General features: G+C 47.3%; 1 protein-coding gene and 1 long non-coding RNA gene across 5 annotated transcripts in view; one reads left to right on the top strand and one right to left on the bottom strand.

Annotated features, from left to right (window-relative positions):
* Positions 1 to 25,092, bottom strand: part of LOC138850380 (putative neuroblastoma breakpoint family member 5) — a 29,968-nt gene extending 4,876 nt beyond the window's left edge. The window contains exons 1-10 of one of the 4 annotated variants that reach the window (XR_011390081.1): positions 18,330 to 25,092; positions 17,967 to 18,152; positions 17,738 to 17,839; positions 12,358 to 12,564; positions 10,589 to 10,688; positions 8,515 to 8,729; positions 7,454 to 7,502; positions 6,417 to 6,631; positions 2,059 to 5,222; positions 1,809 to 1,864 (exon numbers count right to left, since the gene is read on the bottom strand). Coding sequence is in view for 1 of the 4 variants with exons in the window: in XM_070076844.1 (XP_069932945.1) it covers positions 5,164 to 5,222; positions 6,417 to 6,631; positions 7,454 to 7,502; positions 8,515 to 8,729; positions 10,589 to 10,688; positions 12,358 to 12,532 (813 nt within the window). In the remaining 3 variants the exon portion in view is untranslated. The other 3 variants (XR_011390079.1, XR_011390080.1, XM_070076844.1) reach the window with 3 other exon arrangements.
* The window catches only part of LOC127485670 (uncharacterized), a 401,588-nt gene that overhangs the window by 89,423 nt on the left and 285,739 nt on the right, over positions 1 to 26,426 (top strand). The gene's annotated exons all lie outside the window — the stretch shown is intronic.

Here is a 26,426-nt window from a genome sequence, read left to right as displayed (position 1 = left end):
AGCACACACATCTCCCTCCTGAGGCAGTGTCTGTACCCTTGCCTGCTTCCTCATGACTGCCCAGCCCTGGCACTGGGTGTTTCTGAGACAAAGCCACACAAGCACTAGTCTGTGGCAAAGACAAGTTCAAGGCCTCACTGGGACACTGAGTGAAAAAAGCCCGAGGTGAGAGACCAGGAACTCTCAGGCCATGGGGCAATGCTGAGCTGGAGTTCTATCTGGAGCACCTCAATGAGGTGTGGACCCTGCTCAGGGACGAAGCACACCGATGCCTTCCTAGTGGGAGATGTTGTGCAGGGCCTTTAGAAGTTCTTGTTTGCAGACCAGAACTTTTCTACTGATATTTGAAATTCTCTCAACACAATTTGTTACAGAAGAAAAGTTTTAAGTATGAATATCCATAGCAGCCACATGGCTGGCATGTCTGCTGAAAACAAGTGGACTGAGCCTACAGACAAGGGCCAGGCAAAGGAGTGGTCTCTGATTGCAATGCACACAAGGTGGGGTGACCTGGGAGAGTGACCTTGTTGAGCCTCAGGATCCTCTCCCCAAGTTGGGGACAGAATCTCCACCAGGAGAGGTCCAGTGAGGGTTGCATGGATCATGATGGCACAGGGTCTAGCACAGCACAGATGCCCATGAGAGTGGCCTTCATAGCTGGGTGTGAATCGCTGTGTCCTGGGATGACTCTGCACATCTCTGTACCTCTGTACAGAGGAAAAGCACATGGTCTCACCAAGGAAAGGTGCCTGCTGATCTATAGCACTGGGGGGACACCTGTCACTGCCAATTCTACTCCAGAACACTGAGAAACAGGGAAGGGCATCAGGATTTCGTGATTTTCCTACTGAATGATTTGATGAGTGAAGGTGCCTCAAACCCTAAAGATTCCTCCTGAGAGAAAGTGTAAAAGTTCATTGAAGCTCAGATTCAAGGAAATTGGACTTTTTCTCTGCCTCCCCCCACATGAAGGCATACTCCAAGGCTCCTACTCAACAAGAGGCACTCTGCCTGTGATGACGTGAGGGACCTCTCAGCCTCACTCAGATACTGAATAGATTCCTGTCATGGTGCAAGGTTATGGAAGCTTTGCATGAGAATAAAATGCTGAGTTTAGACACTGGATTAAAACTACAGACCTCATATGAGCACAAATCAGTGCTGTGAAGCAGAAGATGAAAACTACACCATGGACACCGGTGCGGGACTGGACTGCTGTGGTTAGCACCAAGCTGCTTCAGAGAAAACAGAGAATCTGCCAACCAAGGATACCTAGTATCAGATAACTAAGGAAACATCGTACAGACTGCCAAAGCTTTAAGCCTGAGAAGTTTGGAGGATGCTGTTTACAATTGCAACTGTTGTTAAAATTAAGAACATCACAGTGACTTGTTAAAGAAGCCTCTCCAAGAGAGATGGTGGTGGCTCAGTGTTTGCCATCCTGCCTTCCCATTCCCTCCTTCCCTGTCTTGACGTCAAAAGCTGCACCTTGAAAGTGGGCCTGGTGACAGCCAAGGGATTCCCCCGTTTGATGACTATGAACAAACTCCACCCAAGAGCCACATCCAGACTGAGATAAGTGCCCAGGGCCTGAGTGCACAGTGGTCTGTCTCACCCAACACAGGTGCACCAACCCAAGATTACAGAGGACACCTGGGAGAGCAGTGGAGTGTCCCCATTCACAATGGAGCACTCACTGTCTACAACAAGAGCAGAGCAGACAGGCTGCTTCTCCAGTGAGGACCAGGTGCTCCTAGAATGGGACCAGTCAGAAGCTTCCGGAAGAAGTGCAGGAGACAAACACGTACTGTGAGAGTCTTCTGAGACATCTTGATCTTCAATCTCTGGAATCTCCCTGATGAGACTGGAGGGAGGGAAAGGTGGGTGAGAAACAGAAGGGGAACAGAAAGCCCCTTTACAAGCTGTTCCAAAGAGGAGGCTCCCAGAAGTGGCTGGGCTGAGCAAGGGGCCACCCACAACTTTGTCCCTATCTGGGAAACACTGGCTACCAATTCCGTAGTAGTCCATGCTACACTGTCTGCTCTGCCTCCAAGTTACCTGGAAGTGTATGTGACAGTTTTCTCTGGTACCTCCACTTCGTGATATTGATTTTCTGCAAACAAATTCAGAGAGATTGAACAGGTTAAGCAGGTTTTAGGTCAGATATGGGTTACCGATGGCCACTACTATCAAGGGGACAGATTGTTCTCATGTGAGAACAGGAGACTGTGACAGAAATCCTCCAGGAGGACTAAGTCGACTCAGGAGATGGGCTTGGTGAGCCATCCTGGGCAAGGGGTCAAATCTCCCTGTTCACAGTTGGATCACCATCTCAATAACCTCTGTCCAGAACCCTTAGAAACTGCCTGCAATGGTCCTCAGGGATTCTAAGCTCACAGCCCAAGAACTTCCTAGGAGGCAAACTGCAGTCATCTGGCTGCTCTCATTAAAGGACCCAGGTTGCTGACTGTGGAGAGGAGGTAGAACACTGGGAGAGAGCTATGCATGGAGTCTGATGCCCTGGAATTGAAACCTGTTTGATGCCACACAGAATCTTGGCTATTCTAAGAGTTGCTCATGAATAATCTCCCTCTTGTCTATGGGAACAATACAAGCAATTCAAGAGCATGTATTTCTGGATGATCTCTTCCCTAGTCAATTCATCTTCCAATGGAAACGCCATTGAGAACATGAATGACAGAGATGCCTATATGGATGCTGTGGCCTGGACAAGCATGGATGTCAAAGGGCAGAGCTGAGGATTGGCTTTGAAGAAAAAGTAAGCAAGTCGCGACAGTGATCCTCCAAGGTTCCAACCAGGAGGGAGCAAACACCACCGGGGCACATGCTGCTGAGCTTGCTGTGAAATGGTCACAGCTCTGATCCATAACAAATAAACAATCATGAATTCTAACTCCTGCTTACAGCTCAATTCAGGATTTTGAGTCTACAACCACAAGTCTGTAGGTCTGGCACGTAGCAATGACTTCACTCATCCTCAGTGGGGATAGGAGTACAAGGACAGAGCAGTCACCAGGGGCAGAGATGAAGGTTTACCTACTCTCAAAAGGGATCATTCTGTACATAAACTGCCCACCAATCTGCTCTGGCTTTCTGAGCATAAGCAGCTCCTGTATGCTTGCAGTCAGACATCCCAGGCACAACTGGAGCCTAGAAACGTTCATCCAGGGAACTCTGTTCTGTGAAACAGCAACCACTTTCGACAGAAATGCAGATGGGCATGCCTCATGGGACCCTGAGTGCAAAAAGCCCGAGGGGAGAGACCAGGAACTTTCAGGCCATGGGGCACTCCTGTCTGGAGTTCTATCTGAGAACCTCAATGAGGTGTGGACCCTGCTCAGGGATGAAGCACACCGATGCCTTCCTAGTGGGAGATGTTGTGCAGGGCCTTTAGAAGTTCTTGTTTGCAGACCAGAACTTTTCTACTGATATTTGAAATTCTCTCAACACAATTTGTTACAGAAGTAAAATTTTAAGTGTGAATACCCAAACCAGCCACATGGCTGGCATGTCTGCTGAAAACAAGTGGACTGAGCCTACAGACAAGGGCCAGGCAAAGGAGTGGTCTCTGATTGCAATGCACACAAGGTGGGGTGACCTGGGAGAGTGACCTTGTTGAGCCTCAGGATCCTCTCCCCAAGGTGGGGACAGAATCTCCACCAGGAGAGGTCCAGTGAGGGTTGCATGGATCATGATGGCACAGGGTCTAGCACAGCACAGATGCCCATGAGAGTGGCCTTCATAGCTGGGTGTGAATCGCTGTGTCCTGGGATGACTCTGCACATCTCTGTACCTCTGTACAGAGGAAAAGCACATGGTCTCACCAAGGAAAGGTGCCTGCTGATCTATAGCACTGGGGGGACACCTGTCACTGCCAATTCTACTCCAGAACACTGAGAAACAGGGAAGGGCATCAGGATTTCGTGATTTTCCTACTGAATGATTTGATGAGTGAAGGTGCCTCAAACCCTAAAGATTCCTCCTGAGAGAAAGTGTAAAAGTTCATTGAAGCTCAGATTCAAGGAAATTGGACTTTTTCTCTGCCTCCCCCCACATGAAGGCATACTCCAAGGCTCCTACTCAACAAGAGGCACTCTGCCTGTGATGACGTGAGGGACCTCTCAGCCTCACTCAGATACTGAATAGATTCCTGTCATGGTGCAAGGTTATGGAAGCTTTGCATGAGAATAAAATGCTGAGTTTAGACACTGGATTAAAACTACAGACCTCATATGAGCACAAATCAGTGCTGTGAAGCAGAAGATGAAAACTACACCATGGACACCGGTGCGGGACTGGACTGCTGTGGTTAGCACCAAGCTGCTTCAGAGAAAACAGAGAATCTGCCAACCAAGGATACCTAGTATCAGATAACTAAGGAAACATCGTACAGACTGCCAAAGCTTTAAGCCTGAGAAGTTTGGAGGATGCTGTTTACAATTGCAACTGTTGTTAAAATTAAGAACATCACAGTGACTTGTTAAAGAAGCCTCTCCAAGAGAGATGGTGGTGGCTCAGTGTTTGCCATCCTGCCTTCCCATTCCCTCCTTCCCTGTCTTGACGTCAAAAGCTGCACCTTGAAAGTGGGCCTGGTGACAGCCAAGGGATTCCCCCGTTTGATGACTATGAACAAACTCCACCCAAGAGCCACATCCAGACTGAGATAAGTGCCCAGGGCCTGAGTGCACAGTGGTCTGTCTCACCCAACACAGGTGCACCAACCCAAGATTACAGAGGACACCTGGGAGAGCAGTGGAGTGTCCCCATTCACAATGGAGCACTCACTGTCTACAACAAGAGCAGAGCAGACAGGCTGCTTCTCCAGTGAGGACCAGGTGCTCCTAGAATGGGACCAGTCAGAAGCTTCCGGAAGAAGTGCAGGAGACAAACACGTACTGTGAGAGTCTTCTGAGACATCTTGATCTTCAATCTCTGGAATCTCCCTGATGAGACTGGAGGGAGGGAAAGGTGGGTGAGAAACAGAAGGGGAACAGAAAGCCCCTTTACAAGCTGTTCCAAAGAGGAGGCTCCCAGAAGTGGCTGGGCTGAGCAAGGGGCCACCCACAACTTTGTCCCTATCTGGGAAACACTGGCTACCAATTCCGTAGTAGTCCATGCTACACTGTCTGCTCTGCCTCCAAGTTACCTGGAAGTGTATGTGACAGTTTTCTCTGGTACCTCCACTTCGTGATATTGATTTTCTGCAAACAAATTCAGAGAGATTGAACAGGTTAAGCAGGTTTTAGGTCAGATATGGGTTACCGATGGCCACTACTATCAAGGGGACAGATTGTTCTCATGTGAGAACAGGAGACTGTGACAGAAATCCTCCAGGAGGACTAAGTCGACTCAGGAGATGGGCTTGGTGAGCCATCCTGGGCAAGGGGTCAAATCTCCCTGTTCACAGTTGGATCACCATCTCAATAACCTCTGTCCAGAACCCTTAGAAACTGCCTGCAATGGTCCTCAGGGATTCTAAGCTCACAGCCCAAGAACTTCCTAGGAGGCAAACTGCAGTCATCTGGCTGCTCTCATTAAAGGACCCAGGTTGCTGACTGTGGAGAGGAGGTAGAACACTGGGAGAGAGCTATGCATGGAGTCTGATGCCCTGGAATTGAAACCTGTTTGATGCCACACAGAATCTTGGCTATTCTAAGAGTTGCTCATGAATAATCTCCCTCTTGTCTATGGGAACAATACAAGCAATTCAAGAGCTCTCTCCCCAGGCCCTTTAGGATTTATGTATCTAAAATCTATGAGTGTTGCTATAGTACTGACATCCTATCACACTGATCATGGTGAATAAGGGTAGAGGAGTTTCTATAGAAGGCTGAATGAACTCCATAACACATCACATAAATAAATCTATGCAGTTAGAGAGAAACATTGAGCACTGATTTTGAAGGGACATTCCTGGATTCAGCTATGTTTTTTGAACTGTGCAGGAAGTACAGTATAAAAGACTTGGTTTTGAGATGATTGCATAGCTAAGATAAGCTGTCTTAAAGGAGGCAGAGACTAGAGATGGAATTAGGGAAACTAGGATCACAAATTGGCCCACACATGGGAAGTGTTACCAAAAGCCTGCATGGGACTAGAACTCCAGGGATGCAGTAGTAGAACAGAATGATATCACTGCAGGTGACAGCACACATTATTTCTAAGTTAGAGTGTCTGAAAGGCACTTCCTACACAGGGCCTCTGTATGTTCCCATAGGCTAGGGTGCAGTGAGACAAACAGCATCTGAGGGGAGGGAAGCTCCTTGACTCTCCTGATGTCTACGTTCAGTGCCACAACCTGGACCCTGACTGAAACCAACTTGTGTCTGCAGGGCCTGTGCTCAAAAGCAACCCTCCACCTGAGAGTCATTGTGTACAAAGAATGGAGAGGCTACCTGGGAGAACGGTGACAGGTTCTTCTTTCTTGTGTGAAGAAGCATGTTCCCCATCTACACCTAGCACACCGTGGGTGTCCTCAGCATCACGAGACATTTGCACAGTGCCCTCAGGCAGGCAGGAGTCACTCGGCAGGTGGTCAACAGCACCAGTGATAGATGTTTCCTGCTGTGAACTTTGTGGGGTTTCCATTTCATCCACTTCCAAGAGCTCCCTGAGAAGCCAGGTGGGATAAGGATGACAGAGATGAAACCAAGAAGGAAGAGACACCAGGGAGTTGGCTGGTTTGGATGGGGTGCATAAGGGATCGGTCATAGACAGCATAGAGGCTCTGGACACCATGTGGCTGCCTAGGGGGAGAGGGCCTGGGAAGAGATCAGCCTCTGCTCATCACACTCAATACACAGCAGCTAATGAGGAAGCAGCCTCCACTGTCGCTGCATGGCACAGTCACAGCACAAGCACACATTGACAGCCGTGCAGGCTGACACCCTGTGCTCAGGTTGGGTTGTTGCAGTGTCCTGCAGCCATGTGATCAAGGTTCTAGAGGCTTGGCAGATTCTAGAGATGTGCTACCTTCTGGGCCTTCTCTTAACCAAGTCACAGGACAGCAAACATGGTTTTATAGAGGTGCTTTTCTGCAGTTGAACCTGGCTGGATTCTTCCGAACTGCTGCCTTTGCACATTGCCTCTTTGCTAGTTTTCTCTGATGAGAACTTCAGCTAACTCAGTAGAAAGCAGATGCGCATCTTCCTCTGCTTTTCCAGAAAGCAGACAACAGGGGTTCCCTTTGTGTGCAGGCAACACCTAAGGCTGTGAGTTCATCATGGATCCTATCAGCAACGAGGACCAGGACAACAGACAACTACTTTAACAGGGGGATTTCCTAGTTGGCAAGGAAGGACTCAACACAATCTGCAGTTGTGTTTCTGAGTGCGTCTCAACTCCATGACTGTCTCGGCCCCTTTTCTGTTCTTTAGGAGACCCTGTGCATCCTTCACCCATTTGTTGCCAGCTCCTAATCATTCACTATTACCTGTCAGCAACAGGTCCTTGTGCTGGTGTTTCCTCCTCTTCAATATTTTCTGTAAACAAATTCAGAAATGTCCAATCAGATAATTTCACCCCCCCCCACTACAATCAAGGTGGCCTCTGTGTGCATATGAATATCTACATATGGGCCAATAGTGGACAAAAACTTCAAATGTTCTGTGTTTAAAGAAACGCCTTGCCATTCTCTTGTGGTCCATCAGGCTTTGTGTCTCTGCACTTGGAGATCAGAATCATGGCAGATTCTGCCTGAAACTAGGCCAACATCCTTTGCTCCCATATCACTGGAAGCTTCTCAAGCTTCCCTGGAACTTCTGCCTGTTATCCCTCATCCTGCCACTAGTGGGAGTCCAAGGCATGGGTTCTATGTTCCAATGGGTCTCACAGAGAACCTCCAGCTGTCAGGAAGAAGCAAAGAACCCGACTTCCATCCCTCCCTCACAGGCCCTCCAAGGTTTCTCTGCTGTATCATTACAGGAAATTCTCTCTGTGTTACGAGTTCCCTTCTCACTTAAGTTCTACTAACTCTAGTGCCTGGTCTGGCACTCCCAGGGAGAGGAGGGCCTTTGTCCTATTGGGAAACCTACAAGCAACAGCTTCCACCTTTGATGGTTACATCTGCTCTGCCCCAGAGTTTTTGGTCCATCTAGTGAATGAGGAGAGAGAAATCCTGGGTGGAGAAAGCAATCACCTGTCTACTATTTGAAAACCACACTGAGCACAGAGCTGGGGGCTTCCATTCAGCTTAGCTCAGTGACTTTGTTCAGCCTAACAGCCGCTGCATTTCACAAGGTCTTTCTGCTCTTGATATGAGGATGGACCCTGCCTCTTGCCCCAAAGGCCAACCACAATCAGGAATGGAGGAGAGCTTTGGGATACTGCAAACTTGAAAGACTTCTCTGCCCCTATCTGTTTTTCCCAAGCAGTGCTGACCTTGTCATGGCACACATGTTCAGTACCAAGAAGAGCTGAGGCAAATGCCCATGGCAGAGATGAATGCATCTGAACCCCTGAGGCTTCTCAGATGACAGCCTGTGCCCAGCTTACCTGCTCCAAGCAGGTCCTCAAGGCTCGCTGACAGCCGGACAGCCTCAGTGAGCAGTTGTCGGAAGCCCTGCCCCTTACAGGTCTCAGGGTCATGCACGGTGAGCACGTCCTTCAGGTACTGCTGCAGGATGTGGGCTAGATTTCTCCCCCTTTGGACCTTTGGACGTAACTGGGAGAGTTCTTGGTCCTGATCTTCAAGGATGCCACGGCAATGCCTAAGGTGCAAGCGTGGAGAAAGTTCTAGATGGGAAGGGATGAGTGTTAGGCTCTCTGTGTTTCAACAGATTTTCATAACAATGCCTTATAGAGCCCTCCACCAGCATCACCACTCAGGTTTGGAGAAATACCTGTGCCAAGAACAGCAAAGGGCAACACAAGGCCTTGCTCCCACTTTTAGAGTAAGATCTTGTCACAATTCCTGAGATTCTATTAGGGTTGTTATCTATCAACAGTGCAAGGATTCTTCCTTCCTCGCCTTCATAAAGGTGCTAATTCAGTTCCTCCTTCCAGCCACAGGCATTTCCATGTAGGAAGACACACTGTACAGTGCAGTGACTGGGAATCATGGTGCATGCAGGGGTTACATGGCAAGAAACAAGAATGAAGGTCTGGCAGAGCCAAGCTAAGCATCAGTCTTCTATATCAGGAGGTGATGGTGACTAAGGGTAAATGAGGATTGATTGCAAGGTGACCAAACAGAGGAGCCCAGCATACCCTCCTCCTCCCCTGAGAAGACCCAATGCAGCTCCATCTCGAGGTGAGTGCCCACAGAAAAGCACCTCCACTCTTAAGGAACTATGAGAACACAGGAGGAAGAGAGAACAGGCATAGCGCCACCTACAGAGGACCAAAGCTAACTGGTGACTGGATTCCCAGAAACACAGCCACGGGGATTTCCTGTTGCAGAAGAGAGAGTAAACAGGAGGGCCCCATGGGAGCTCATCCACCTGGACACCTTACTTACAGACTCTCTACACTTGCATCTCTGAATTCAGATTCCTCTGCTCCCTCCTTGTTTCATAACATCTGAGACACGGGGCTTTGCTGTAACTCTCTGCCCTTGTTTGGCACAGGCTGGCTCAGTTTTTGATTTGGGCTGCCCACTAGTGAAACACATCCCCACCTGCCTGCCCTACACAGAGAGCCTTACCTGAGCAGCTCAGCAGACCTGGGCTGCTTTGACAGGGGCTCTCCACGTGTAGCTTCTTGGTCAACATGGACTCCATGATGTCTTTTTTTATTATTATTATCTACTCATACCATTTTATTAGGGAAATAAACAGTAATTGAGGAGGGAAAAATGTATTTTCATTTTAATTTCTCCTGAAGGGAGAATTTTTTCAAAGTACCTATTCACTTTTACTTTCAATTTAAAATAAATTTTTACCACTTCTTTTTAAAAATTTATTCATTCATTTATTTTAAGGAATATACATTTCATGAGACAACTTTAGGAATATAGTTATTCTTCTCCCCATACCCAGCGTACCACCCACACTCCCAGCCCAGCTCCTCTTCCCTCTCTACTTCTCAGTCTCATTCTCCATTGAGATGCATTTTCAATGAACTTTATACACAGAAGACCAACTCTATATTAAGTAACGATTTCAACAATGCGCACACACACCCACACAAGAATAAAAACTGTTTGAGAAATGGTTCACTGTAACTCTCTTTTAATACAACTCATTGAGGACAGAGGTCCTGCATGGGGAGTCAGTGCACAGTGACTCCTGCTGTTAATTGAACAATTAGCACTCCTCTGTATGTTGTCAGGGACCACACAAGGCTCATGACATGAGCTGACTAGGCTATGGAAGCATTTTGAAAACTCTGTATTTAGACAAGGCCATCAGCAAAGTGGAAGTTCTCTCCTCCCTTAGAGAAAAGTGCATCCTCCTTTGATGGCCACTTCTTTGTCTGGGGTCCCACAGTGATCCTACATGGAGAACATTGTTTGCCACAGTGCCTTGGCTTTCCATGCCTGAGATGCCTCAGTTCTCCCTTCTGAGCTGCCCCACTGGAGACACCCACACACCTCCCCCACCTGCCTGCCCCACACAGAGACCCTTACCTGAGCAGCTCTGGGACCGTGGGCTTCTCTGCCAGCGGCTCCTCAAAGTGGAGCTTCTTGGTCAGTATGGACTCAATGATGTTTTTAAACTTCTCACAATCTGGGGAAAGACAGACATGCAGAACTCAGGGAGGTGCTTTTGTAGTCAGTGCCTGCTGAAGACCAAAAGAACTCCAGGGCCAGGCTCCAGATTGGGGGTTTCACATCTGTATTTCATCACCTCACTATATAGCATCTGAAATTTCCTATTTTTAAAAGATTTATTTATTTATTTGAAAAGCAGAGTTACAGAGAGACATAGTCAGAAAGAGAGAGAGAGAGAGACTCCATCAGCTGGTTCACTCCCCAAATGGCTGCAAGGTTGGAGCTGTGCCAATCTGAAGCCAGGAGCCAAGAGCTGTTTCTAGGTCTCCCATGTGGATGCAGGGGCCTAAGCATGTTGGTTATCTTCTACTGTTTTTTAGGCCATAACAGAGAGCTGGTTTGGTAGTGGACCAGCCAGAATTGAACTAGTACCCATATGGGATGCCAGCACTGCAGGCAGTGGCTTTACCTGCTGAACCACAGCACTGACCCTGCTATTTCGCAATAAAATGGGAAAAAAGGACTTCAAAGATACAGAAGGTGACTTGACAATGTGATTCCACTGGTGTTTACAGAATCAGAGTTCCCAGCCCCTGAGCTCAGACTGAATCATGAGCCACTGGACTCAGCAAGTCTTCTAGCCTCTCAGGTCAAACAGGAACCTGGGGCATGAAGTCGTCACCTTCTGTATATTTGGGAGCTTGATAAGGTTGTAGGACTGTTTCCTTGCATTGGGAAAGATTTCAAGTGTTTGTTATTTCAGACTTAAGGGACCATCTTTCATGGAACTGTGTAGAGTACAATGTATAACAAAGTAAGGCCCTGAGGCAATATGGCCCAAGAAAAAGTATAGTTCCTGCTAAATTAGAAACAGTGCAATAAGGGCCTCATGGATTCTGTTGATCCTGAGCAAGGAACCATCCTTGGAGTTGTATAGGAAAGAAGGAGTGCATTTGGTTGTGACAATCTAGAGGCAGGAATTATGATAGCACCTATGAATGGGAGAGAAATCAAAGTTACAGAGAAGGTGGGCAATGGGGGGCACCCAGGTGAGTGGCCCTGATTCCCCCCCACACACACCCTGTGCTCCCACTCCCAGGTCTCAGGCACCGTCTTCCTCTTCTGGAAGAAGAACTTGTGCTCCAGGAGCAGGACTTTCTCCCAGCGGGGAGGCTGTGTTGTGAGGGTGTTCCCATGGATACCAGAGTTCCAGTGCACAGGAGACTCTCTGTCTCTCTGGAAGCCCATCCTGCTCACTCTGAACACATGTCCACTTCTGGACCTAGGACAGTGCTTTGCCAATGGGAACTCAATGGAAGCTTGAATTGAGTGAAATGTGTTAGCCCCAGAAATGAGGCCCACAGTGATGGTATAAGGCTGCAGGAGCTGACACAGACAGGATGATCATAAACATGCACTCAATATGGTGGAGCCTGACCCTGAGGACAACAGGCAGCTCTATGCCTCATCAGGAATCCATGACAGATTCAGCACTCCTGTCACCATACACCTCACTGCTACCTTGGAAAACTTGCGAAACCCTGTGTGTCAGCTTGGGAGTGTGGTCAGGAGGAAATTAAGTTTGGCAAAAAGACAAAAATCACATAGTGAGGTAAACCATTTAGTTCCTCAGGAGAAGATACAGGACAATCATCACTGTGGTGAAATGACCCGAGAGAACTTACTGTATTTTTTCAGCTCCATGGCCAGGGCAAAGTTTGTAGCCTCAGCTATGAGAAACTTCTCCTGGAGCTCCCAGCAGTCCTGTTGGCTCTTTGCCAGCTGGGATCGCAATTGCTGGCATTCGAGGTCATTCAGTTCTGCCACGGGATCTGAGGCAGGGCTGTGGGATCCTGCCATGCTGATGGTGTGTCACAGCAGGACAACAGGGACTGGGGAGAGGAAACCCAAACACAGGCGAGGTTCAAACAAATGACATCCAAGAGTTTCAGGTAGGCTTGAGGGGTGACAATAACTGTCCAGCTTCACTTACTGATGTGAAACTCCTGATCCACAGCCCGACAACACTGGGAAGTTCTTCACTGGACAAACAAGGATAAAACTGCCAGAGCCTAGATTGAAGGCACTGCCTGTAGCTCAGTCTCTGCTAGGACTGGCTGTTGTGTGGCAGCTAACGGTCTGCCGTTGCCATCACAGAATTAGAAGGTGGAGAGTGTCATGGAATCTTTGGAACTCTGCCTTCCAGGGGCCTAAGCTAGGTTGAGACATAAGACCCCCACTGGTGGGGACAACCTACCCATCTTCCAGTCTCATAGTTATAGATCCTGTACTGATACCACAGACCGTGTCCCCAAATCACCTAAGCATGTATCGCTCGTATAGTCATGTATGTGTATGAAAATACCAAGGCAGAAAATGTGTCCCAACAAGCCTTCCTTTCTCAGGCTGTTAGGAAGTCACCCCACCCGCTGTTTAAAGAGATCTCAAGGCTTTTCTACCTGTTTGAAATGGTGAATTTTAAGCTTCCATGATAAATGGGTCATTTTATTTTCTTAGAAAGGAATTTTGAGAGTTCATTTAGTTCTCTGGATAGAATTGTTATATCAGGTATGCAATTTCAAAATGTTTTCTCCCTATGTTGGCCTGTCTATTCATCTTCTTATCAATGACTTTGAACAGGAAATTTGAACATATTGGGACATTTATGAATTTATTCTTTTACGTATAGTTTGGGTATCTTACCTAAAAAATTTAATCTAATTCAAGTTGAAAATACTTTGTACTATTTTTTCTTCTAAGAGGTTGAAATTGGCACAAGCATTTGGTACAGCAGTTAAGATGCCACCTGGGGTGTCCACACCTGGATCAGTTGCCTGGGACCGAGTCCTTGCTTTGCTCTCCCCTCCAGCTTCCTGATAGTGCACACATGGTGAGGCAGCAGTGACGGCTCCAGTACTTGTGTCACTGCAGTCTATGTGTGAGATCCTGATGGACCCAGTCCTAGTTTCAGCCTGGCCAGGCCCAGGTTAGCTCAGGCCTCCTAGTTGCACACCAGTCAATAGGAGATCTCTTTTCTCTGTCCTTTTGCCCTTTGGATAAAACAAGGAACTTATAAGATGAAACATTTTATGAAAATGAAAATGTTTTTTTGTTTAATTATACTTATTTGAGATGTAGATATCCAGATGTAGAGAGACATACACACAGAGAAACACAACCAAGGTTATGTGTTTCATTGCTATTTCAGTCCCCAAATGCATGCAACACTCATGCTTGGCCAGGGTGACACTTGGTGTCCAGAACTCCAATTTGTTCTGTGAATGTGTGGGAAGAATCCAATCCTTTATTTTTTTATTTTTTTGACAGGCAGAGTTAGACTGTACAAAAGAGAGAGAGACAGAGAGAAAAGTCTTCCTTTTTCTGTTGGTTCACCCCCCAAGCGGCCGCTATGTCTGGTGCGTTGTCATCGGCATGCTGTGCCAATTCAAAGCCAGGAGCCAGGTGCTTCTTCCTGGTCTCCCACACGGGTGCAGGGCCCAAGCATTTGAACCATCCTCCAGTGCATTCCCAGGCCACAGCAGAGAGCTGGCCTGGAAGAGGGCATCCGGGACAGAACTGGTGCCCCAAGGAGGACTAGAACCCGGGATGCTGGCACCGCAGGTGGAGGATTAGCCTAGTGAGCCACAGCACCGGCTTGCTTTTTCATAATGGATTTATATATAATTATTTCAACTATTTATATAATGATGACATAATTATTTTTAGGAATATATGTGTTACATATTTGAAGTAGTTTTTTAAATTAACTTCTTTATTTAATGTTGTATCTATGGCATAAGTGAAATGTTAAGAACATAGTTCTTCCCATCTACCTGCTCTCCCACCTATTCTCCCCCTCTTCCTCCTCCAACTCTCCTGTTTAGTCTGAGAAATAAAGAAAGACAGAATGGAACAAGAAAACTAGCCTAGCAAAGGGCTGTCCAAGGTTACTGCTTCTCAAAGGGGATTTCACTTTTTGCCCCCTTCTGCTATTCCCTTCCTTCTTCCCCCTTATTTCCTTTTAGAAACTTAATTGTCTTCAAAGAAGAACCCACGGATGATACATCTGCTGTGAGCTCTTAGACAGAACTATAACCTATGAGACATAAGAATATCCTCCATTTAATGCACTAAAAGGAAGTGATTTGGGAGAACAGTTCTACTATTAGGTCCCTTGATACAGCTTTGAGGACAGAGGGCAGTGCACAGTGGCTCTCACTGTGTCTTTAACAAATAACACTCTTATGTCTGACCTCAGTGCTCACTCAGGGCACTTGTCATGAGCTGCCTCAGCTACAGAAGCCTTCTGGATCCACCTAGCTCGACAAGGCCATAAGCAAAGAGGAAGCTCTCTCCTCCCTTCAGGGAATGTGCATACTTCATAGTGGCCACTTCTTTCCACTTCAGTCTCACCCACAAGTGTCATATATGTAGGGCTTTTTTGCCAAAGGGTCTTAGATTTGCCTGAAATGCTCTCTTGGGCTTTCCAGCCAGACTAGAAGCCTCATGGTGGTATTTTGAGTTCACAGTACTACTCATTCTGTGAGTCTGCTGTATGGACCACTTTTCTTATTAGACTCTTCACTCCTTTGGAATTCTATTATTGTTTCCAAACACTTTGTCCTATTTATATGATCACTTTAACACTTGATCCTATCTATGTGTTCACTTTACCACTTAATCCTATCCATGTACTCTATAACACGGAAGCTGCTCTTTTTATCAGGCAGCTTAAGGGATTTTGGCATCCTATGGCAAGTTCTTGAACTGTACCCTTAGAACTAAGAGATCTAATACTTGATCCAGCATATGCTGCCTCCTAGGGTGCACATTAGCAGGAATCCAGACAGGAAACCCTTTGGTGACTCAAACCCCGCCACTCAAATATAGGATGTGAGCATTGCAAAAGCCACTTAACTGCTGAACAAAATGCCAGTCCCAAAAGCTGCACATTTTAAGGTTTCCATTTGAGGGGATGATCAAAACTGGGATTTTTTTGAAATTTTAAATTCTGATGTCTAAATAGATGTAGGAGTCTCCACTGTGGCATAGTGGGTTAAGCCACCACTTGAGACACTGGTCTCCTCTATGAGTGCTGCTCCCAGTGGCTCCACTTTCCACTGATCCAGCTCCCTGTTGAGGTGCAGGGAAAGCAGTGGAAGATGACCAGAGTCCTTGGCCCTTGAGCTCTTGTGAGATACCCAGATGGCATTTTGGGCTCCTGGCTTTGGCCTGGCTCAGCCCTGGCTGTTGTAGGCACTTGGGGAGTGAAACAGAAGATGCAAGGTCTCTCCCTCTCAGTGTGTGTGTTCCTCTCTGTCTGTGACTCCGCTTTTCATATAGAATAATAAATCTTTTAAAATAATTATTAAAATATTCAAAAATGATATTGTAATGCACATATTCATAGTGTAATGATTCCTCTAGACCAGTAAATAAAATATTCATCATCTCACAGTTAACCTTTATGTGCCTGCACATGGTAAGAACCCACAAAATCTACTGTTAGAAAATTCTCAGACTTTCTCATTCTAATGGAGAATAGAATGCTCCACGAATAACTCAGATTCTCATGCTTAACTTCAGAACCCTAGATTTAGTTCTTCTCTATAACTACTACTTTGTACTCTTGGGTCAACATCTCTCTATTCTTCCCACCAGACTCCACCACCTTGAAGACCTCTCTTATATTCTCTGTTTTGACATATTCACAATTTTCCATTTTTTCTTTCAGACTCTACACATAACAGACTTCATGCAGTGTTATTATTTCTATATCTCATTTATTTCACTCACCATAATGTCCTCCAATTTCTCACAAATGACAGGAGTTCCTTTATCTTTTAGTTGAACAGCATTCCATCATATAAATATATATATTTAAGCATCATCATACATCTATCATGTATAATGTATTGTTATACATTATATGTATATAAATATCTATACACAGCCATGTATAAGAATGATTCAAAAGCTTCAAGTGATTCCAAAGTGTCATGGAAAGTCTGTAGTATCCTTTTATTAAAATATACTTTTCAAGCCATATGTAGAGACAGCAAAATTTCTTAACCAACCTTCTGTTAATGGACATTTAGGCAGTTTGCATCTTGGCCTCTGTGAATAAGGCATCAATCTCTACTAAATGCTGATACCTTTTTTTTTTCTTTCTTTGCACATATACCCACAAGGAGGATGAATGGGTCATTTGACAGTTCTAGTTTAACATTGCAAAAATATTTCAATAATGTTTTCGATAATGGCCATACCACTCAACATTCTCACACATAATGTAAAAGTGTTTCCTTTTTGGTACACCCTTGCCCACATTTATTCTCTCTTGTCTTTGTGAAAGCAGCTGACCATATGGTTCTGAGGTGATATCCCTCTGTGGTTTGGAATGGTGTTTCCCTGATGAGTACTGATAATGGGCAACTTTTCATAAACCTGGTAGCAATGCGTATTCCTTTCATGGAGTAATGTCTACTCAGGCCCTTTGCCAATTTCTCAGAAGAATGATTAATTATTTTGGCTACTGAGTTCTGTGAGTGCTTTCACACTATAGCACAGAGAAAGCAAAAGCCTTGTGAACAATGTACATAGGTCTTGGCCCCATGTGGGGATCATGGTGATCCTTACTTTGGGGCCATGTGACTGCACCACTGCCATTTTATTGGATTGTGCAGTGTGTTGCATGGCAGAATTGAGCATGGGTGGAAAAATGTACCTAGCTGAAGAGGGCAGGAAGGGTGTGCTTTCTCTCTCTCTCTCTCTCTCTCTCTCTTTTTTTTTTTTTTTTTTGGTGGTGACATTGAAGTTACCAGGATCTCTAGTTTGCATGGAAAGCTTTTGTTCAGCATAAACCTGCTCTGATTCCATCCAGGGATCTCCCTGGCCAGGTGCACAGGTTCACTGTGGAGTCAGTTTCTCTCCTGACCTCAGTGCTCATGGAAGGTGGCTCCTTCAGGGGCTGGACAGTGGAGTAGGCCTTTCTGAGTATCCCCTGAGGTTTCTGACACAATGTGTCCGTCATCTCACCCACACTTGGTTTCACCCTAACATTACCTTGTCATTCTCTGGGTCATTCTCACGTCCCAGAGAGCTGCTCATCTTCCTTCATCTGCACCTTCAGTTCTGGGTTCTCAGGATGTGGACTCAGCTCCAGATCTGGGAGGAGACACAGAGGAGGGACTAGGTCAGCTCTCAGCCTCAATTCCCAGGGCACGTGTGGTTCTCCAGGGACTCAGAGGAACCTAAGCAGCAGGACCTCAGAGAGGAACAATACACACTTTACCTCACTGATGAGGAACCTGAGCTCCATAGAGACTAAGAGGTTGTCTTAGCACCACAGCACCTGATGGAAGGAGAGCCACCCCATGAACTTTGACCTCCAACTTCCCTGTGCTGAGCATGGCTCTTGTCTTCCAAGAATGCATTGTTGGATTTGTGGACTTCAGATAAAGCACTGCTATTTCTGCTGCTAAAAACAAACAAAAGTATGAGGGTCATTCCTTGGACACAGCTTTTCCCACATTTCTATTGTCCCATTATTTATTCTCTGTCTGTTTTCAACCACTGGGTGATAGAATGGGAGCAGAGAACACACAAGTTGAACGAGTATTTAACACAGCCCTGCCTGTCCTGTGTGGTCCCTTACCTCTGGAATTCTCCCTCAAGCTTTCTCCTCAGCTGCAATGCTGGAGAGTATCAGACCTCATGGAGGTCATTTCTCTATGGAGATCCATGTTCTTCTTTTTATCTCCTGGAGCCAGGGAGAGTAGAGATTCATTCTGGACCTCTGTGGACCCAGCTTTTTTGCTAGGCAATGCTGCTAGTTGCAAAGATAAAAAATTAAAAACCACAATGACCAACAGAAATCAGGTCAATAAAGATTTTCCTGAGGTGCCTGAGATCATGAGAACAGCCCCTGGTAGAAAGTGGTCAGAGCCAAGCACGGGGCATTGCCAGACTGACTCAGGCAAAGTGTATGCACAAAACAACCAAGAGAAGGCTGCTGACACCAGGAAGAGGACAAACATCAGAGGAGTGTGAGAAGAAAGGACGATTACTGGATCAAATGAAAATGGAAGTATCGCAGGCTGAGATCCAGAGGCAAGGCCCCACGTCACAGAGGATTAGTCCTCGGCCTTAAAACCTATCCCAGGAAGTCCTGTTGGATTTGCCCATCTCAACTTGAAAACTTTTGGATCCATGACTTCCTTGTAGGCTCCATTTTTGCCCTTGCTGATTTAGAGTCACTGTCATTATCACCCTATTTCCCCTGCACACATGGGGCAGATAAGCAGTGTGTTTAATGTCAGAGTAGCACAGATGGAAGGGATCACACACAGCATCCACACATAACACAGCATCCACACATAACAAACACCTCCAGCACCTCATTTACATCTCACTGTCATGATCCAGGGAAAGTCCAAATTTCCAAATTTGAGGCATCTACCTGACATGTGAAGTTTTTTCCATTCCTTATATGTTCTGGATTATTAATTCTTTATTAGCTACACAGTTTGGAATTCCAAAATCAAAGGTCTTATTATATACTCAACCATCTTGATGAGAATTGGTAAGTGCTATCCAATTCTATACAGATACAAAAACTTAATTACCTTGTGATAAGTTCAACCAGGATGTGAAAGTCCTCTTCAATGAAAATTCAAACACATTGAATCTAATGAAAGAAAATGAAGCAGACACAAAATAATGGAATTCCTGCATATGTTCTTGATTTAGAAGAATTAATATTATTAAAATATCAAAACTACCCAAAACAATTTAGAGATTCAATGTAGTCCCCATCAAAATACTGATGACATCCTCACAGAGTTAGGAAAAAACCTTAAAATTCTTATGAAAACACAAAAGGCTCTGAATACTCAAAATAGTCTTAATACAATGAAGCCAAAGCTGAAGGCACCACAGTTCAAAATTAAAGATATGCCACAAGGCTACTGAGACCAAAACAGTATGGTACCAACATAGCAATAGACACATAGGACAATGGAACAAAAGTGAACCCCTAGAAATTCATGCAGCTACATCCCACTTACTTTTGAAAAAGGTGTGAAAAACACCCCCTGGAGAAATACACATTTATTTTAATGGGACTGGGAAAATTGGATTTTAATTTACAAAAATCGACTGAAAATGGATCCAAGATCTAAATGTAAGATCTGAAACTATGAAACTAACAGAGGAAAACATGGTGCAAATGCTCTAAGAAATGGGCAGAGTCAACAGTTTTTGGGCTAAGACCAAAAGAACATGGATCGCAAAATAAATTAGAAAAATCGGATGTTATCAAACCAAGAAGTTTCTGCACAGGTAGAAGCATTTTTACTGGTTGGGTAAGTGTACCTGATGCTGTGACGTCAAAGGAACTGAGGAATTCTCATTTGTTATATAGGGACATCATTTGGCCATTTGGAGAATGTGCTTCCCCCATGAGTCACTCTGGTGCTAAGATCTGTCATTGATATTCAGTCAGTTTGATTCCTGGGTGACACAGCAGGACCAAAGAACACTGAAAGGATCAAGTAGTGATTGCAGTCAGACACAGAATGAGTTTCTGTGACCACCTCTAGACCATCAGGCTCCTATGCCAGAAAAGGGTCTTCCTGAGACAGGAGCACTGTCTGCCTTGTGCAGTTCCTGTCCCAGAGCCTCTGGAAGTGACTCAGAGTAAGGAGTCACTGCCACCATCAAGACGCATGACAGAAAACCCACTGGAAAAAGAACATAGGGTACTCACAACAAAATGATGAAATGTTTAAAAATGAAGCTCTAAGCCATCCCTTATCCATAATAACTGTGAATGTCAACAGACAACATTATCCAGTTACAAGATACAGACAGGATGACTGGATGAAAGCCAAGACCCAACCACAAGTCGCCTACAAGAAACACACCAGTAAAGACAGAGACTGAAAGGGAAAGGATGGGAAAAGATGCTTCATGCTAATGGATATCAGATGTGAGCAAGAGTACCTATGGTTGGATCAGATAAAATAGGTTTGATGATAGAAACTGGAACAAGTGATGACGGTTGCTATATGATTATCAAGGGTTTGATCCAACAAGAAGATGTGACAATGGTAAGTGCATATGCACCCATTGCTGCAGCACCCTAATTTTTAAAACAAAATTATTCCATCTGAAGGACACATGAATTCTAATGCAGTAATAGTGGGGGACTTCAACACTCACCTTTCATCAACAGGAAGAGATCACCTGTGTCGCTCCCCCTCTCGCGGAGGAACGACACTAGACCCTGCGCTGTTCTTTTTTGCCCGGCCCTTCCCGGGTTAGCTGCCGGCACCCCTGCCGCTTTCCCCACTTCCACGGAGGAGCGGCACACCACCGGCCGGCTCTCTCAGGGATTGCTCAGATGTTCCTCAGATGTTGCTGGTGCATGTTGTTTCTCTCCTCCTTTATAGTCCTTTTTTTTTTTTCTTTTTTGACAGGCAGAGTGGACAGTGAGAGAGAGAGACAGAGAGAAAGGTCTTCCTTTGCCGTTGGTTCACCCTCCAATGGCCGCCGCGGCCAGAGCGATGTGGCCGGCGCACCGCGCTGATCCGATGGCAGGAGCCAGGAGCCAGGTGCTTTTCCTGGTCTCCCATGGGGTGCAGGGCCCAAGCACCTGGGCCATCCTCTACTGCACTCCCGGGCCACAGCAGAGGGCTGGCCTGGAAGAGGGGCAACCGGGACAGAATCCGGTGCCCCGACCGGGACTAGAACCCAGTGTGCTGGCGCCGCTAGGCGGAGGATTAGCCTAGTGAGCAGCGGCGCCGGCCCTCCTTTATAGTCCTTTTCCACCAATCCATGCTCTGCTGCCCACATGCTGAGCATGCTGCTCTCCTCCAATCAGGAGCAGGATCAGTTCCTGCAGTTTATCAGTCGAACCAGTGAGGCAGCTGGATGGAAGTTGTTTACTCCTCCCCAGCGCCATATTGCGGGAGATCAGATGCATAGAATTAGTCCTAGCTCCAGTAACTTAGTCTAGTCTCAGTTGCTCCCCACAACCTGGAAGAAAATTAACAAACATCAGAGAGAAGCTACTACAGACCAAATGGCCATAACAGATGACTACAGAATATTTCACTCCACAGCTGCAGAATACACATTCTTTTCATCTGCACATGGAACATAGATGCTATAATACTAGAAATCAACAACACAAGAACCCCCAAAGTTATGCAAATACATAAAGGTTGGATAAGAAACCGGGAGGGAAATTTAAAAATTCCCTGAAACCAATTAAAATGGAAGCACAACACACTGAATCTGATGGGAAATTCTAAAAGTAGTATGCAGAGGAAAGGTTATGGGATTAAGTTCCTACATCAAATAATTAGAAAGACTTCCAATAACCTAATGAAGTATCTCAAAATCCTAGTAAAACAGGAGCAGACCAATCCCGAGGTCAGTGGGAAGAAAGAATAAGGAAGCAAGCAGAGAGAAAGGAAAGAGCAACAGAGAAATGAGGGCCTCAGACACAAAATCCAGAACACTGCAGTAACCCAACATGCAGTGGCGTCCACCATGCAAGACTCGTGTGCTCACATTGCTGTTGTCTGATTATCTCAGAGCAGAGCAGTCATCCAATACAAGAGAACACAGACCATCCCATTGATCACAGCCTTTCCAGGCCTATTGAGTGTAATCTGAGTTGATAAAATCTCACAATAAAGAGTTAAGTGCTGGTAAAAGTTAACAGAAGGTAACAGGGGCTGTCTAGTTTCTTCAAGGGGGTATAGAAAAGAACACTCTGATCAGTGGCTGCGAATGTGAACAGGAAAATCTTCTTGCCAGGCAATGGGGCCAGTACAGCACCATCAGGAATGTACCAGAACTTTGATCTTGCAATTCCCTTTACAGGATACGATCTGGAGAAGTACCTTCACAATTAATAAGGGACATACCAAATATATGTAGATGATGCCCCTTGAGACATTAATAATACTAAACATTTGAATCATTAGAGGAACATATACATATGAGAGTAGAATAGTCCATTACACCATGAACAACTATCCATGTTTCTAAGACAAGGAGGAATATTCTGAAAGAGCAGATGGTGATGGACTGGTAAGAACTAATGTGACTGAGTAGTTACTGTGTACTAGACACAGACAGGCCTTGATGCTTTGCCCCAACATCTCATTAAAACATGTGCCAAGCCATGTAGAAAGCACTCCTGCTTGTCCATTTCTTACTGTTTTCTCTACCATGACTATTACAAAACACCAATGAAAGACATTGAAGCAGACACAAAAACTAGAAAGACATCCATGTTCATGGATTACATGAATTAACATGATGAAAATTTCCACTCCATCCAAAGCAAATTACAAATTCAAGGCAATCCCCACCAAAATATTAGGCACATTGTTCACTGAACTAGAAAAACCACCTAAGAATTTATGTGGAAAAAGCACAAAGACACAGATTTTGTTTTCACCCCTATTGGAGGAAAGCTTCTTTCCCACACATCCCTACAATCTCATTAATGTGAGCATGGGGTTCAGACAGGATTTCTCCACATCTGATTTAAAGTAGAAGAGATGCGGCCTGGCTGTGGCTTCGTAGGGGAAGCCTCTGTCAGCCGGGCCAGGATCCCATGTGGGAGTCAGTTTGTGTCCTGGCTGCTCCTCTTCCAATTCAGCTCTCTGCTTATTGTTTAGGAGAGCAGTGGAAGATAGCCCAAGGGCTTGGGCCCCTGCACCCACATGGGAGGCCTGGATAAACTCCTGGCTTTAGGTCAGCCCAGGTCCAGCCACTGTAGGCATTTGGTGGGTGAATCAACAGATGAAGACCTTTTTCTGTCTCTCCCTCTCTCTGTAGTGCTAACTCTAAAATAAATAAATAAAAAATTACACACACACACACACACACACAATAAGAAGAGAGGATAAGGATAGAGAGAAAAGTTGCAAAACAAGCTGAATGACTCAAAACCCCGGGTTCTCAGCTGCCTTGGGCACACCAACCTTTCAGGGAAGAGATGAGTGAACTCATGTGGCCCAAGTGACACAGACACTGCGTTTTTTTTTTTTATGATTATTTTATTTTATTTGAGTTACAGAGAGAGGTCGAGCCAGAGAGAGAGGTCTCCCATTCTGTTAGTTCACTCGCAAAATGGCCAATGGCCGGAGTTGTGCTGATCCAAAGCCAGGAGCCAGGAGCTTCTTCCAAGTCTCCTATGTGGGTGCAGGGGCCCAAGGACTTGGTTCATCCTCTACTGCTTTGCCAGGCCCCAGCAGAGAGCTGCATAGCCAGTGGAGCAGATTCCGTGGAGGCCGGCACTGCGGCTCTAACTTGCTGTGCCACAGCACTGCCCAACCCTGCCCTTTTGTGCACACCCTGTCCCCTCCATGCTGCAGCTCCTGGGCTCCTCTCCTTGGTCTGACTGTGCCAGCTCCAGGGCCTCTGAGCCCAAGACAGAGTGGGATGACCTGCAGTCACCTTAACCTCACCTCCTTAACTGCACTTTAACCCTCAGAGACTTCTGCCAGCAACAAAGTTATAAACTACAAGCCCGCACGCAGGAGGCAAGGCCTCCCCTCTCTAAAAGAAAAGACAGCAGGATTCTAGCTCTTGGGGTTTGGTAAGTTTCAAGTCAGTTTCTCTGCACAGCACCGGAAATGCCATGGGCCGGCCCTGTGCTGTGTCCTGGTGGGCTAAGCCTCTGGCTGCAGGGCCGGCTTCCCCCATGGGCGCTGGTTCCTGTCCCGGCTGCCCCTCTTCCATTCTGGCTCTCTCCTAATGGGCTGGGGAAGCCATGCAAGATGGCCCGAGGGCTTGGGGCCTGCTCCTGCCTGGGAGACCCCTTGTAGTGGCCATCTGGAGAGCGAACCAGAGCATGAAAGACCTTTCTCTCTGCCTCTCCCCTCTCTGTAATTCTCTCTCTCCAATGAATAAACACAACAGTAAGAATGAAAGGCCTGGAGTTACAAACAGCAGGAGGCTGTGGTCCCGGAGAGCGCCCCCTGCCGCCCGGGCTCGGCAGCCCCGCGGCCTCCTCCAGGGGGGCCCGGCCCTTCCCGCCCTCCCGGGAGCTGTGGGCGCGGCTCCCGCATCCTCCTCCCGAGGAGCGGCATCCTGAGCCTGGGGCCGGCGCCCGTCCTCCTGGAACCCTGTCCCTCGGCGCGGGGTCCGCCCCGCGTCCGCGGTTCCCTGTCTTCTCTGACTCCGGTTCCGGAAGGCGGCCCTCAAGTGACCCCGCACCGCTGTCCCCGTTCCGGAGGCCTGGCGCGGGGTCCTCCATTGTCCACAGCTCTGTTTTCTGAAGCGGGTCCGCATCCGGGGTCCCCAGGGGGGCGGCAGCCCCAGGGCCCTCGCGGCCTGCAGGCCGCGCTGAGGGTCATCGATGGCGCCCTCGGGGCGCAGGGGCCTGGGCTGTGTGAGGGGCTGAGGGCAACGGGCGGGTGGGCGGGGCTTGCGGAGGGCGGGAAAACGCCGGGCCGCGCGGTGGTGGGCGTGGCCTTGAGAGCGCGGCGGCTCCGGAGGCTGAGGGCCGCGGTGAGGCCCTGGGGTGGGGGCTCTGGGCGCTCTGGGGCCCTGGGAGGAGCGTGCGGTGCTGGCTGAATGGAGCACGGAGGAGTGCTTGGCGGAGGGCCTGTGACTCGGGGGAGGGTGCCGGGCGCCCTGGGTGTGGAAGGGGAGGAAGGCGGGGCTGTGCCGGGCACGCGGTGACTTCTGGGCTCATGCGCAAGGACAGACTCTGAGAAGTGCAGGCCGCTGCCCCAGGGTCCCGCTGCGGGGTTGTCCCGCGTGTCCGTGTCCCCGCCCTTCCCAGCTGTGTGGGAGCTGACGGAGGAGCGGGTGCGTGGCGCTGTGGCCTGTGGGGTTTCCCCTCTGTGGATTTAATGATCGCTCTGCCACCTCGAGCTCCGGCTTCCGTTCTCTCTGGGGATCCCGACCCTTCCTCCCTTGCCCGTGGACCACTCTTCCCGGGGTCTCTCTGGCCCGGATCCTGAGGGAGCAGCAGAGTCTGGAGGAGAAACCAGCGCTGCCCTGGGGGAGCTCTTTGTGTCCCCTCTGCCCTGGCCCCTCGCTGAGCTGCTGTTGCTGTCAGGCTGTGGTGCCCTGAACTCCTCACAGAAATGTATTGATTAAGAAGTCATTAGTGGAAAAAAAAAAAAAAAAGAAAAGAAAGACCGACGCCCTGGCTCACTAGGCTAATCCTCCACCTGCGGCGCCAGCACCCAGGGTTCTAGTCTGGCTTGGGGCGCTGGATTCTGTCCAGGTTGCTCTTCTTCCAGTCCAGCTCTCTGCTGTGGCCCACGAAGGCAGTGGAGGATGGCCCAAGTACTTGGGCCCTGCACCCGCATGGGAGACCAGGAAGAAGCACCTGGCTCCTGGCTTCGTATTGACACAGTTCCAGCCATAGCGGTCATTTGGGGGTGAACCAACGGAAGGAAGACCTTTCTGTCTCTCTCTCTAATTCTGCCTGTCCAAAAAAAAAAATCATTAGTCCCTGACTCCAATGACCAGTGCCATAAACCGCACCATGTGTCCTGTTACTTCACTGTTACAAGCGTTGATTTGTTGAGCTGGGATCACACCTGGGGACTTAACCCACTGCACCACACTGCCGGCTCAGTAATAAATGTTGTTAATCACCGCACTGCCGGCACAGTAATAAATGTTGTTAAAGACACAGGTGCAGAACACAGTGCAGAGCCAGGGTGTTGCCATTAATGAGGAACCTGCTGGAGGCTGTATTTAAAAGCCC

This window comes from Oryctolagus cuniculus, chromosome 7 (assembly GCF_964237555.1).
Source record: "Oryctolagus cuniculus chromosome 7, mOryCun1.1, whole genome shotgun sequence".
Lineage (NCBI taxonomy): Eukaryota > Metazoa > Chordata > Mammalia > Lagomorpha > Leporidae > Oryctolagus > Oryctolagus cuniculus.
This window is presented reverse-complemented; position numbering and strand designations above follow the sequence as displayed.